The following is a 14,339-nucleotide window of genomic DNA, read 5'->3' on the forward strand; positions in this document are numbered from 1 at the left end:
CATTTTCTTCCTTCATTTCTTATCAGCATTTTGTGGATTCTTGAGTCAACAACATGTTTCATGATTAAGTAGCATAGCCCTAGATACACACACAAAATATAGTAAAAAATCCAGTGCTATATTCTTCAGTGAAAAATTGAATTATAAATGAATTTTGAGTACTGTAAACAAAACAGGAAATATGCTGTCTTTCCTTCTGTTTTTTTAATAACTCTTAATCACTTTTAAGAATCAGTTATCAATGTTCTAAGAATCCTAAGACCTTCATCAGAAAGGGATTTGTCTTGTCATGTGTATATCTTGTCACACAACCAGAATTTGGTCTTATCTCTGAATTTTATCGATTGTCTCAGAGCAATAAATGTTCATAGCTTAATCCTAAAGAAATATAACTTGATATCATTGCTTAGTCTTGTTTATCCAAAAATCTTTAATGCTTTTATTACTTCAGATTTGGTACACCAGTGTATATAAACAGATTTTCAATTCTGCTCTTGATCAGTTATCTTTGCTGACATGGAGCTGAACAAAATTCTTCTATTTGCTTTCACTGTTGTAGGTGTTTTAGCCAGTGAGTACTGCAATCACCATACATTCTTATTTATTTTGAACTATTTTTCATGCAACTTATTATTCTCATAAAAATGTTCCATAATTCTCAAAGAACTTTCACACAGATACATAACACACAACTTCATGCAAGATAAATTCAATGTATGCTGATATGTTTCAGTTTAATATTCCATTAACAGAAGCTAATTCATTTATAGAAGTTAGCTCATGACTGTAACAATGGTAGTTACGAAATTATTGCTATATGTCATTTTGTGTGGGTTATATGTATTAGTAAACTTCCACATGTCTGTGAGGTTTTGTAGGTCTTGTCAGACAATCTAGAATTTGTAGTATGCTACTGCTAAAGAAAGTCCCAATAATGGGTTCAGTATGATTCTGTGAAAAAGAATGATTCATTCCAGCAACTTATATAATTTTATATTTTATTAGGAAACATGCTGAAACATGGGTATGATGATCTTGCTTCGTTTTTTTAATGAACTCTTGTTTCACACCCAGTTTCTGAATCTGAGTGTCAACACACATACTTTTCATTGTCCTGCTCTCTGTGAATTCATTAGAGACTTTCTGTCATGATATTACTGAAGCTATTTTCATCAGTTTTGGTACATTGTGTACAAGGTGCAACCATACAACACTGATAGTGGTAATATCTGTAGCTAAATGATTATAATGTTATTAATGAGAAATATGAAAGGTATTATTCATGGAAATAATAAACATGGCTGCCAATTAAAACACAATCATATGCTAGACAAATTAATATTGTGCATTTTCTCTGACTGAAAGGACATGAAACATGGATTCTGATTTCATTCAGAATACTTGCACACAATTATTTGAAAGGAAAAATTGACACTGATCCTATATTGGTTCCTTTTCTATTATTAGCATTCAAGTTCATTGTTGATAAATTGAGCACCAATTTTACATACAATTGCCTGACCTCAGTCATGGTGGTATTTCAAATAATTTAATCATTTCATCTACAACATAAACAGTTAATGCATGGTTCCTGATAGCTTGTATTTACATATGAGACATATTATAAAACATTTATGATTTCTTAAATGAACAATGTTGCATATAAAATGTGCAGTTATTTATTAAATTGCATTTTTTAAAAGTTTCCCATTACTCAAGTATCAGTGATTTTATCAGAGGAATAATAAACACAATGCTGTTTCGACTACAGAAGAATGTCAGTTTCAGTTTAAACAGTTGAACTCAGTACACCAGATACTTCATTCTTTTCTTGTGCCAAAATTGCATTCCCTTTAGGAAATACCAGCCATTTTACAAAATCTCGACTTCAAAATGCAAAAACATCTTCTATTATGACATCAGAGTCCTTTGATGACTAAACTCATAAAAATATAGAATAGCCCCAAGAGTACAATCTTTATTTCATAGGTTTACAGAGTTTCTTCAGTGATCTCACAGTTTCCATAAATAGACAACTAAAAGTTTGTGTTGCAAATCTGTGTTGAAAAATTATGAACTAATAACAAAGTAGATTTACTCTAAACTAAAGTCCATCTGAACTGGCCTCTGAAGGCCCAATAGTACAGACCAGCTGCCTTATTGTCCTCAGCCTATAAGTATCATGGGATTCTCTCCTGGCTGTTGTCAGTTTACATGACCGGAGCCACTACTTCGCACTGAAATAGCTCCTCAGTTGACCTCACTAGGGCTGTGTGCACCCCACTTGCCAACAGTGCTGAGCAGACTCAGACAGTGACCCAACCAAGTGCTAGCCAAGCCCAACAGCACTTAACTTCAGTGATATGACGGGAACTGGTGTAACACTAGGGCAAGACTATTGAAAAAGTAGATTTACATGTCATTAAAATTGTTTAGAATGTTCGAAATTGTATCTTGCACCATTACAGTCCATAAATGAAGATTAATATTCAGTAATTTAATGGAGTCCAAAGTGTGTAAATGGATAGTCAATTAAGCTGAAGTGGGTGCACTGATAATTGTCCATCCAGAGAGATTACCCCATATCACTGAATAGTAAATAAGAGTTTTTGTAATACTTGGCATACTTTCAGTTTCTGTAGAGACTGGGAATATATACTGCAGAAAGTCTGTTAGAAGGTAAAGGGCTTACATGGTAGGCTTAGTTAGTTAGTTTTAGAGTACTCTATAGTGAGATAATTAGTGCCCATGTTATGCTTTGTCAGAAGCAGGAACTGTGAAGTATATAACTCTGATTACTTGGTTCCCCCTGGAGTGAGGAGTTTTGTTGGATTAAATAAGTGAGATTAGCAAAGAGGAAGACTGGAGATGGGAGTGGAAAGGGAATGAAGACACGCTGAGAGGAAGAGGCAGGAAGGGGATAGCATGAGAGCTACACAGGTGAGCCCCCTCCATGACACAGTATGGAAAACTGGTTCTGGCACTTGAAGTGGATGAGGGGGTGGGAATTAGGAATAAGGGGGGAGGGGGGGATGAATCAGAGGAAGTGTGAGACCACAGAGTAAAATATAAGTATAGAGTAATGGAGGAAGTTGCAGGCATGGGGACAGAGATGGACGTGTATGTGGGGCTGGGGCTGATGAAGATTTAGGCCAGGGGGATTGTAGGATCAAAAATGTGTTGGCAGGTCAGTTCCAATCTATATAATACAGAGAATCTGGTATATGGGGTGGGGGATAGGTGGGTTGTGGTGAAGTAGCCATTGAAGTTAACCATATTGCACTCAGCAGAACATCTTGCTACTGGGTAGTCATTTTGGGCTTTGACCACTGTTTGGCAGTGACCATTCATTGTTTAGGCAGTTTTTTCCTGGTTGTGCCCATATATAAGGCTTTGCAGAAGTCACATTGAAATTTTTCCAGTTTAGTGTGATAAGGAGAAAAGACATAGTGTAGTCTTTTTCCGGAGGTTACTGAGATGGTTGGAGAATTAGGAGCAAGTGTGGCAAATACCTTAATAAGCCTGACTGTATACCGAACAAGGAGTTGCTTGTCACTGTAGGGGTGATGATGATAGATAATCTGACACTTGATGCAGTCTATCCAACCATTGCTGGCAAATGACACAGACTTGCTAATAATGGTAACTATATGAAAGATTTTGGTGTTGTGTGGAAGTGATAGAAGCTATAGAAGTGTAGGTACTGTCGATGATTGGTGAGCTGGATGAGGACAGAAGTTTATGGTGCTATGAGAGAGATGGAAATATAGGTCCAGGAAGGTAACATGCTGGGCTCAAGAGGACCAGGTGAAATGGATAAGAATGATGTTGAGTGGTGGAGAAGTGGAAATTAATTGTCTTGGATCTGGATCCAAATAATGACAGTATCTCCAATGAACCTGAATTAGACACTGGGTTTAGAATCTTGAGTGGCTAGGAAGGATCCTCTAGATGTCCTACAAAATAGTTGGCATTTTCATATCCCATAAAAGTGTTATGGTCATGTTATGGATTTGTTGCACATGTTACCCTCTCTGATTCTGTGGCACCACTTCAGTTGACTGCATCAGTGGTTGTATTGTGTGGAACTACAGTAACCCAGCCATCTCTAATAATTTGTGTACTGTGGCAGTAACATCATATTTTTTTCCTGTTGGGCAAAATCCTAAAGGAAATATTTAACCACCACAAAAATAACAGTTTTCCAAGGCAGAGAGAGAGAGAGAGAGAGAGAGAGAGAGAGAGACAGCTACATTGTGCAAGAACTGCTACTTGACTATAGTGACTGACAATGTAGCTGTGTGTGTCTGAAGAAGAACACAGTTACATAAATTGACCTAGTGTGTTTATGTGTCTATCTGCTAATCAGTGTCTCCACTATATGTGAGTCATTATCTTCACTTATTCAATTGTCTAATGAGAGCTTGTCTTAAAACATTTCACAGTTTCTAGCATAGTTCTGAAATTCTGAGCTATCTTTTTTTTTGTCTCATCACTAATAGTAACTCCCTTTCATCACAACAGATCAATAACTAGAGGAAATGGTAATTGGCATTGAAGTTATCTCTATATGAATGACAAAAAGTATTAATTTGCATTATTTATAAACATTGTATGGTAACAATAATGGTGTAAAATGCAGGCAGGCACAAAAGAGAGAAAGACATAGTTACTGATCATATTTGCTGATCAATAAGAGAGGAACTGGAAGACCGATTTAAAAAATAAGTCAGTACTGATAACTCTGAAATATTATTTTGCTGCATGAACTGAACATTAAAATAATTACTAAATGAAATGAATAATCTCCTATCTGAATAATCAAGCACTGGGATGAACAATCTACAACCTGCCAAACACTGAGTATGGGAAAATATTAAAAAGTGAAACAAAGTTTATTATCTGACAATTAAAATTACTCGCAGGTGAACAGATGACAACAATATATGAGCACGCATAGCACAGAGGTATTTTCTACTATTGATGTATTCTGGCATCAAACATTGATGTGGATTTTGAGAAAAGATTGGAATCCTGTAAGCAAGACTGAAGGGTTATCAGGAAACCAATAAATAAGGTTGAAAATGTTATGTTTATGTCACAAATTAAATTTGCTCCAAACAGTGACATAACAAGACTTTCAGTTACAACAAATGAGAGAAACATCTTGGAATAATTTCATTTGAAGCAGAATGAAGTTATCATTCAACTCTTAAAACATCCAGTATTTGGCTTAAACATTATCAGTTGGCTTTAAATCATGTTAAAATATAAATATAATGTTTTACCTTACATAATTAAGATGCTGGTTGTATATTCATACACTGACCTCTAAATTAACAGGGAATTATAACACAAATTTTACATGTACATAATTATCAATAGTCATATACTTATCAAATAAATAGCTAGTGTGTGTGAGTGAAAATATGTTTCTTAGCTCCTGTTGTGCTTTTTTGTACATAAAAATCAGATTTTATGATGTTTTGGGGTAGTTCTTTAGACTTGTAAAAGATTCTTATGTAGCAGAAGAAGGCTGTTAAATGTGTTGCAAGTGCCTTAAAACCCCTTTGCAAAGAATTAAGAGTGATGATAGTTTCCTCATTATTTATAATGGCATGACTACTGTACACAAAAGAAAACTGATTCAGTTACATATACAGACAGTCAGTCACAATCATGCCACAAAAAAATAATTGACCATCCATAACTACACTGCAAATAACACAAATCAGTGAAATGTAGTTTTGAATACACTGTATCCACATTTTCTTCTTAAGGCTCTTCTTAAGGCTCTTCTTAAGGCTCTCATTGATGCAAAAGAAGGGATTTCATACAACTGAGAAATTCATACAGATGAAGGTCCTCATGTTTTTACAGTTGCTGTCTATGAATTTATATGTTTTCATTATTACCTTTCAACAGCATTTTGTTTGCATTATTCAATCTATGATGAAATTAATAGCATGTATAATGCTTGAATATGACTAAGTGCTTATGTTAGGGACCAAGCACTGAAAAAGCACATTTTAAATAGATACAAGATTCTAATATTGTCATCTAAATTGTTAATAATGTTGCCCATAACAGATTTTGCAGACATGGATGGATTACCAGATGGTTAAAAGAATATGACTGAATGCTACATTGCAACAGTTAGAATGATTTTCTCATAAAAAATAATTCTTTGTAGACTAAATAGAGATCAGGGAAATAGAAGATGTAATCATTTACATGATTCTGCGATCTATTCACTTCTGTAGCTTATTTGAAGCTGTATTGTTACGTTTCCCATTGAATCAAAAGCCTGGAACATAAACACTAGCCCTGGTCTTTTGATTGAGATGATAGTAATATTTTGAGCCCATAAAAAGTAAAAATGTTTATTAATTTTACCAAAAATAATATATCAGGTCTCATTTTTGACAGTTTATAGTTCCACCAGCAGCTGATCCAATCATGCATGACAAGTATTCTATACTCTTATTTTTAAATTTACGTTTTATATTTAAGAACAGTAACACTTACTCTGTAATTTTTTTGTACATGTAATGGTACACAACTTGAAGGCGTTTAAGAGCAAGTGATATAATGCACAGAATATTAAGCTACAACTTCAAAAGAAATAGGTTGAATGATACATTATATAGACTTACTAAGAAATCCATTGGTGAAGTGATTATATTATGTACTAATGTAGCTACTGTCTTTCATGTAATTCACCTAAAATTGAATAATTTTTTTTTTTTAAAGAACTCATTTGACTTACATTGGTTCCTTTCAAGCAGAAATTATTAACTATCACCAACCTTTTTTCCACAATAGTTTCATTATTCATGATCCAGATATTGTAATAAACAAAGCAATCACACCACAGAAGTAAGGTAGTTCTAGGATATTAATATGCCTCAGCTTCAGTCTGGTGTTGGTGTTTTCTAAGAATTCTATGAACTGTTAATGATGTTCCTGCTCATTGGTCAATTCTCTGAAATCGCGGTGCTCTAATGGTGTGTTGATGCATGGCAGGTAATCTGCAGTCACATTGCCCATCCCATTCTCCTTACAAATATCAGTGGTAAACTGTCCAGTATAGTCCAAGCATCTGAAGCAACACAGCATAGTGTTCACAGTCAGATTACATATTGTGTGAACTAAAGGGTGATTTCTGGTAATAACTGTATGGGGACATCCTTGATATCCTCTCTAAAATGATTCACTGCTTCACACAGGGCCAAAAGTTCATGGTCATAGTTTGACCACAACTGCCGCACCGTGGTCAGCTTACATGAGAAGAAATGCAAGGTATGTTGGTGACTGTCAACAGTCTGTTGCAAAACTGTACCAGTAGTTGTCTCACATGTGTGAGCTATTGGTAATAGCCATAATGGGCTGATGGGAAATAACAAGCTAAGGTGATGGTACTTTGTAAGCACTCTTTGACAATGTTGTGTTTCAGTGAATGGTACACTGTGATATATTTTTGAATGGGTCTTTAGGAGAGGAAATGAATTACTGAATAATAAATACAGGGTGTCATTTAAAAAAGTCATAGTGCTGTTCATATCTTTGTAAAAAACAAAGCTACAACGAAGTTAATCATGCTGATTGGTGTCCCCCTGATGGTTAAAGAACATTTGCTTCAAACATTTTGTAATTTGCATATGGACAAACAGTTATTTAGGATGGTCAAGATAAATGGGACACCTTGTATATAGTAAATAATAGCTGTTCTATCACACTTAACCTGGAGCACCTCTGATGATACCTTGGTTGCTAATTAATAGTCACCATTGATGACAACATATTGGGTTCTATTACTTAAGATGTTTTTGAGTCACTCACCTATCTGGGGAACGTATACCGTGTGTGTGTGTGTGTGTGTTCCTTTGTTAACAGCCAACAGTGGGGAACAGTGTCAAATTCTTTCCATAAAACTTAGTTAACCTCACAATAATAATACTAAAAAGTATAGGACTACTTCTTTGATATCATTACTATCATTATTCAAATATAATGTATTTTTGTACAAGTTCCCATAGGCATGTTGTAAATATGGTTAGTGGACAGCATGAGAAGCCAAGGATGATATACAAAAGAACTGAGTATTTCATCTCTGTAGATGTAAGTAGTCACTGTTCCGTATAGATACAAATACAGAGGTGTGTTTTCACTGAAGGACATACGAATCAGATGTAGAAGCTGAATACTTTTCATGGTTGTAGGTTGTAACTTCTTGTCAAATTAAAATGCATCTTTTGCAAACTGAAGCAGATCTTTTCTATCTAAACTAGACATGATTGTCTTATTGGGATTGCCGCAATCGTTCTTTGAATAAAAATATGGCATTTCAGTCTTTGATCGCTCTTTTCTGACATGAGTTTTAGTGGTGGCAAGCCTACTGCAAATATTCCCGCTTGTGATGTTCAGTGATCAGTTCACACCTGGCTGGTTACGTGACATACATACTATATAGTATTCAATGGTGTAACCATAGCACTGGCTGCACCAAGAGAAAAAGAGATATTGTTGAAATCCTCTTTATAAATAATGATCATTAAAATTTAATATAGCTGATGGTCATCCTTGGCTAAACCTTCTAGATGCCAAACATGTGACTATAAATTTTTATCACTGTCTGTGAACAACAGGGGGATGACCATTTAAGAAGCACTTCTACTAGAATGTCTGAGTCTGTGCTGCTTCCAATTTGGCTGAGTCCCTACATCACATTTAATCCCATTAATGTCTCAGTGCCATTCAAGGAAATCGGCTAACTCAGTTGTCATCTCTCTCTCAGTACTTACTGCCATCTTACTATCAAATACGGAATTGTTTTCTGTGAGGGCTATTTGTAAAGTAATAGACAATTTGGTCTATCATGGTAGTGGGCAAGGTTACAGCCACCATCATGATGCCATAATGTTCATACACTCAGTATGCATCCAGTGGTGGTAGAGTGTGGTCTGTGTCTCTGCTTCTTTGTTTTCCTTGATGTGTCAAAATGTGCACTACAGCAGAAAATCCCGCCACTTGTGAGGTGCATTCTGTGAATTGGTTTCTGTTGCCAAAAATTTCAGAGAGGTATTGTCAACAACTGATGAAGTTAAGAGGGTGACACAAAACAAACTTCAGGGAAAACTTAGTGTAAAAGTTTTGTTTTTTCACGACAATGCACATCCACATACAGCCAATTGTACCCAAGAGATCTTATGGGGTTTTGGATGTGTAGTGTTTTATTATCCACCATATAGCCCCGATTTGGTGCCAAGTGACTGTACAATACACTACATGAGACTGGCTGTTTATATGGAGCAAAGAAAGCAGGCTGGACAGTGCTATCAACAGAGATGGGGGAGTGTGTGTAAGAATCATTCATCAGAAGCCTGCAGAAATCAGTGACACATGACATATAGGATCAGAGAAAAGCAGATATCTCAGGCAACAGTAATGAAGACATGACTTGTTAGACAGTGCTTTGTTACTGACACTGAATTACTCACTAGTATTTACCAGTGATTGCAGTTGTAGGCAGCAGATTTCTACAGAAAACCACATTGAAAAACTTGTGGCATAGTATGATAAGTGCCTCAATTGGATTAGTGATTATGTAGAAAAATAGTTTAAGAGTGTATTTTTAAAATGTATTTAATAAAATTTAATTTTTCCATATTGTTCATTTTTATTTCAAAATGTCTGTTACTTTCTGGATAGCCCTTGAATATATAGATGATTGAAGAAATTTGCTGAACCACAAGTGTAATGTTGGTAAATACAGGATTATTTGTAAGTACTTCCAGGGTTTCATAAGACAACTATGCAAAAACTACAAGTAAAACAGGAAAATGACACATATCAGTGGATAGATTTTCTCTTTAAGTTTCAAAGTAACCTGTGCATGGCATAGGTGCAGTGCGCACTGCTAAGTAACATGCTTGTCAGAACACAGCCTATAATGGAATAATGTGTGTCTTTTACGTCCTTGAATTCATTACATGTGAGTCAACTGTGAAGGTTCCACAACAATTTTGTAATAAATAGCAGGTAAAAGCTGCAACATACAAAGCAATCTATGGACTGTACAACACACTACATGAGACTGGCTGTTTATATGGAGCAAAGAAAGCAGGCTGGACAGTGCTATCAACAGAGAAGGAGGAGTGTGGGTAAGAATCATTCATCAGGAGCCTGCAGAAATCAGTGACACATGACATATAGGATCAGAGAACAGCAGATATCACAGGCAACTGGTTGCTGCATTCTGCGTAGACATCTCTGTGTAAAACCACACTAACTCCAGTTGTTATGTGGACTGATTACTCAGAACAATGAGCTTTGTTCTGACTTTTGCAATGACTTCAAGCTGCTACTGGAGAAATACAGTTTTTCACATAAGTTGATTTTCAGTGATGAAGGCATGTTTCATGAGTCTGGAGAGGTGAAGCATCATACTGTGTGTGTTTGTGACACAGAACTCCCACCCAAGATTGCGTAACATGTCCATGATTCAGCTGAAGTTATTGTCTTTTGTGTCATATTCTCCCCAAAAGTTATGGACCACATTTTTTTGTGGAGAAATCTGTGACTTGTTTCATGTACCTGGACATGTTGCAGCAATGTCTTGTACTGCAATTACAGCAAGACAGTGGATTCATCATTTTACAACAAGATTGTGCCCCACCACAATTTCTTTCAGATGTTCATGGTTACCTCAAAACTGATCTGTCACAGTGTTGGATTGGATGTGTGTCTGATAATGACTTTCCTTTTCTTTAGTGATCCCGATGGTTACCTGACTTAAGTCCATGTGATTTCATCATATGGAGTTACGGCAATAACGGTGAATTCCTGTCTCTACTGCCTCTTAATCTGCATAGATTGCAAGGAAGTGTCAGTAGACCATTCTCTTAGATGTAATTCATTATGTTCAAAAACAATATACACTCCAAAATCCTGCTACATATCAATGTTAATGACATGGGCCTGTAATTCAGTGGATTACTACCACTGGCTTCCTTGAATATTGGTGTGACTTGTGCAACTTTCCAGTCTTTGGGGATGGATCTTTCATCAAACGAGTGGTTGTGTATGATTGTTAAGTATGGAGTTATTTCATTGCAGTGCTTTGAAAAGAACCTAATTGGTATACAGTCTAGACCACAAGACTTGCATTTATTGAGTGATTTAAGTTGCTTCACTACTTTGAGAATGTGTTACTCATGTTGGCAACTGTTCTTAATTCAAATTTTAGAATATTTACTTTGTCTTCTTTTGTGAAGGAGTTTTGATAGGCTGTGTTTAGTTAGTATCATTAGCAGTAGCACAGGTGTACTTTACAGATAACCAGAATCTCTAAGATTTTCTGCCAGATTTAAAGACCAGTTTCGTTTTGGGAACTATTACAAGCATCTCACATTGAAGTCCATGCTAAATTGTGAACTTCTGTAGAAGATCGCCAATTTTGGGGATTTTGTGTTCATGTAAATTTGGCATGCATTTTTTGTTGTTTCTGCAACTGTGTTCTGACCCTTTTGTGTACCAAGGGGGATCAGCTCCATCGTTTGTTAATTTATTTTGTATAAATGTCTCAATTGATGTTGATACTATTTCTCTGAACTGAAGCCACATCTGGTCTATATTTACACTTCTAATTTGGAAGGAGTGGAGATTGTTTCTCAGGAATGTGTCAAGAGAATCTTTATCTGATTTTTTGAATAGGTATATTGTTTTTTCTTAATTTTTGGGGTATTTGGGAGTTATAATATTCAATCTCACTACAACAACCCTGTGTTCACTAATCCCTGTATCCATTTTGATGGTTGTTATTATCTCAGGATTAATTGTTACTAAGAGGTCAAGTGTGTTTTCATAAGCATTCACATTTTGAGTGGATTCATGAACTAACTGCTCAAAATAATTTTCAGGGAATACTTTTAGCATAATTTCAGATAATGTTTTATGTGTACCTCCAGACTTAAACATGTGTTTTCGCCAACATATCAAGAGTAAATTGAAGTAAGTACTATGTAGGTTGCAACTTAAATAGTGGCAACACTGCTGTGAAGACACTATGCAATGGAATGTACTATTGTTGCTGATAGCAGACGTTGTTGACATACTTACCTTACCTCCGAGCAGATGGACTCGCCTGCCTCATGTCACCAGCGTGTGCAAAACTGAGGGAAACACAGTCACTTTTGAGCAAGCAGCCTAACATAACGGTGTCACTATGTTTTCAAAACAGGTACAATGGAATTGGATCAAGATTGAATGTCCCAGAGGTCGTAAAGCATGACAGGTCTTCAAGAGGAGTGCTGTGAATTGGCATTGCCATACAAAACAGTGGCACATTGGGTAAAAGCCTTCAACGAAGGTCAGCAAACTGTGGCAGACGTGCATTGGGCAGGTCATCCTAGCTTCTCTGAAGAAGAAGTGCATATTGTTGCCGCATTAGTGGACAGTGATCGACACCATACGATTTGTGAGCTCACCCATGAAGCACACACAGCTGTGCTTTGCATCCTGAAGGAATGCCTGGGCATGCGAAAAATTGCATCATGATGGGTTCCACATAACTTGATGGAAATGCAGAAATGGATGCGTTACGATGCTGCTCAGACGCACTTTGAGTGCTATGGGCACAAAGGAGAGGCTTTCTTATGCCATATCATAACACTGGATGAGACATGGGCCACATCGTATGAGCCAAAACTGAAACGCCAATCCAACAGATGGCATCATTATGGGTCGCTGTGAAAGTTGAAAGTGCATCACAGTCCCAGTATGGTGAAAGTTATTCTGATTCTCGTGTACAACTGTGATGGTGTTATACTAATGCAGTACATTACTCCATGGCAGACCATCAGTGCACAGTATTACTTTTCGTTTTTGGAGCGTCACCTGTGACCAGCTTTGCGAAAGAAGTGGCGACACTTCCTGTGCAACACACCCATCACTTTGCACGACAATGCACAGGCGCATACAGCGCAAGCTGTGGCTGCTCTGTTTTGTTGATGGGACTGGGAAGTACTGTACCATCCACCATACTCCCTAGACTTAAGTCCTTGTAACCTTGATTTGATTACAAAGATGAAGGAACCACTTCATGGCATTCGCTTCAGAACTGTTCCAGAGATTCAACAGACAGTAGACCACTCCATTCGCACCATCAACAGAACAGGATCTGCTAACGGTATACTACACCTTCCACATCACTGGTAATGGGTTCTATACAATGCTGGTGACTACTTTGAAGGATAGTCACAGGTGCAAACATGTAACTCTTTTGAATCGATTGTGAATAAATACTTGCCACTATTTAAGTTCCAAACCTTGTATAACTGTATGACTCAGGCGCATGTTTGAAATTAGACTCAAATTTTCTTTGAACCTTTCAGCTATTGTATCGTCTTAGTTGGGAGGTTGGTAAAAAGGATCCAATTATTATATATTCTGGTTGCCAAAAATGACGTTGGAGATCTGGTACTTTCCCAACACAGCTATGACAAATTACAACTGTTGTGCTGATGGTTCCTAGATATACGTTTTTCCTGCATCCTTTGAGACTGAAGCCCTCTTTTTGTCTCCCTGAGACCCTCCATCCTAAAAAAAAAGCCACACCGTCCATGCCACACAGCCCCTGCTACCCATGCAGCCAGCTCCTGCTTGTAATGGACTCCTGACCTATTTAGCAGAACGTCAAACACCAACATCCTATGGCAGAAGTCGAGGTATCTGCAGAACCATCTGAGCCCCTGATTCAGATCTTCCACATGGCTCTGTACCAGAGGTCTGCAGTCAGTTCTGTCAACTATGGTGCAAGTGGTGAGCTCTGCTTTCATCTTGCAAGTAAGATTGATAGCCTTGACCACTTCTGAAACCCACTTGAAACCAGAGAGAATCTCTTTGGATCAAAAGTGACACACATCATTGGCACCAATGTGAGCCACCACCTGCAGTTAGCTGCACCATGTGCCCTTCATGGCATCCAGAAGGACCCTTCAACATTTGGAATGATTCCACCCAGTATGCACACAGAGTGTTCATTGGCTTTCTTCCCCTCCTTGGCCATTAAGTCCCTAAGGGCCCCCATAATGCACCTAATGTTGGAGCTCCCAACTATCAATAATCTCACCGTCTGTAATTGCCTGGATCTTGCAGGAGGAAACTGGAAAAGTGACTGCATGTGTCTAAGGGACAGCGCCAGCTACAGACGGCACCTGGCACCTGTTTGTCGGACTCACCAGGGAGACCTTACATTCGACCCATAAGAAGTCTTTCACCACCTTCCATGCCCAGAGGTGACCTCCCACTTGACCACAGGTGATGGGTTAACTTCAGCG

General features: G+C 37.3%; 1 protein-coding gene across 1 annotated transcript in view; it reads left to right on the top strand.

The window, feature by feature from the left end:
- Positions 1 to 462: 462 nt before the first annotated feature.
- LOC126249794 (uncharacterized) overlaps positions 463 to 14,339 on the top strand; it is a 48,569-nt gene continuing 34,692 nt past the window's right edge. Inside the window, exon 1 of the mRNA XM_049951482.1 lies at positions 463 to 571. Coding sequence (XP_049807439.1) covers positions 517 to 571 — 55 coding nt within the window. The 5' untranslated portion in view covers positions 463 to 516. The remainder of the gene's footprint in view (positions 572 to 14,339) is intronic.

This window comes from Schistocerca nitens, chromosome 3 (assembly GCF_023898315.1).
Source record: "Schistocerca nitens isolate TAMUIC-IGC-003100 chromosome 3, iqSchNite1.1, whole genome shotgun sequence".
Classification (NCBI taxonomy): domain Eukaryota; kingdom Metazoa; phylum Arthropoda; class Insecta; order Orthoptera; family Acrididae; genus Schistocerca; species Schistocerca nitens.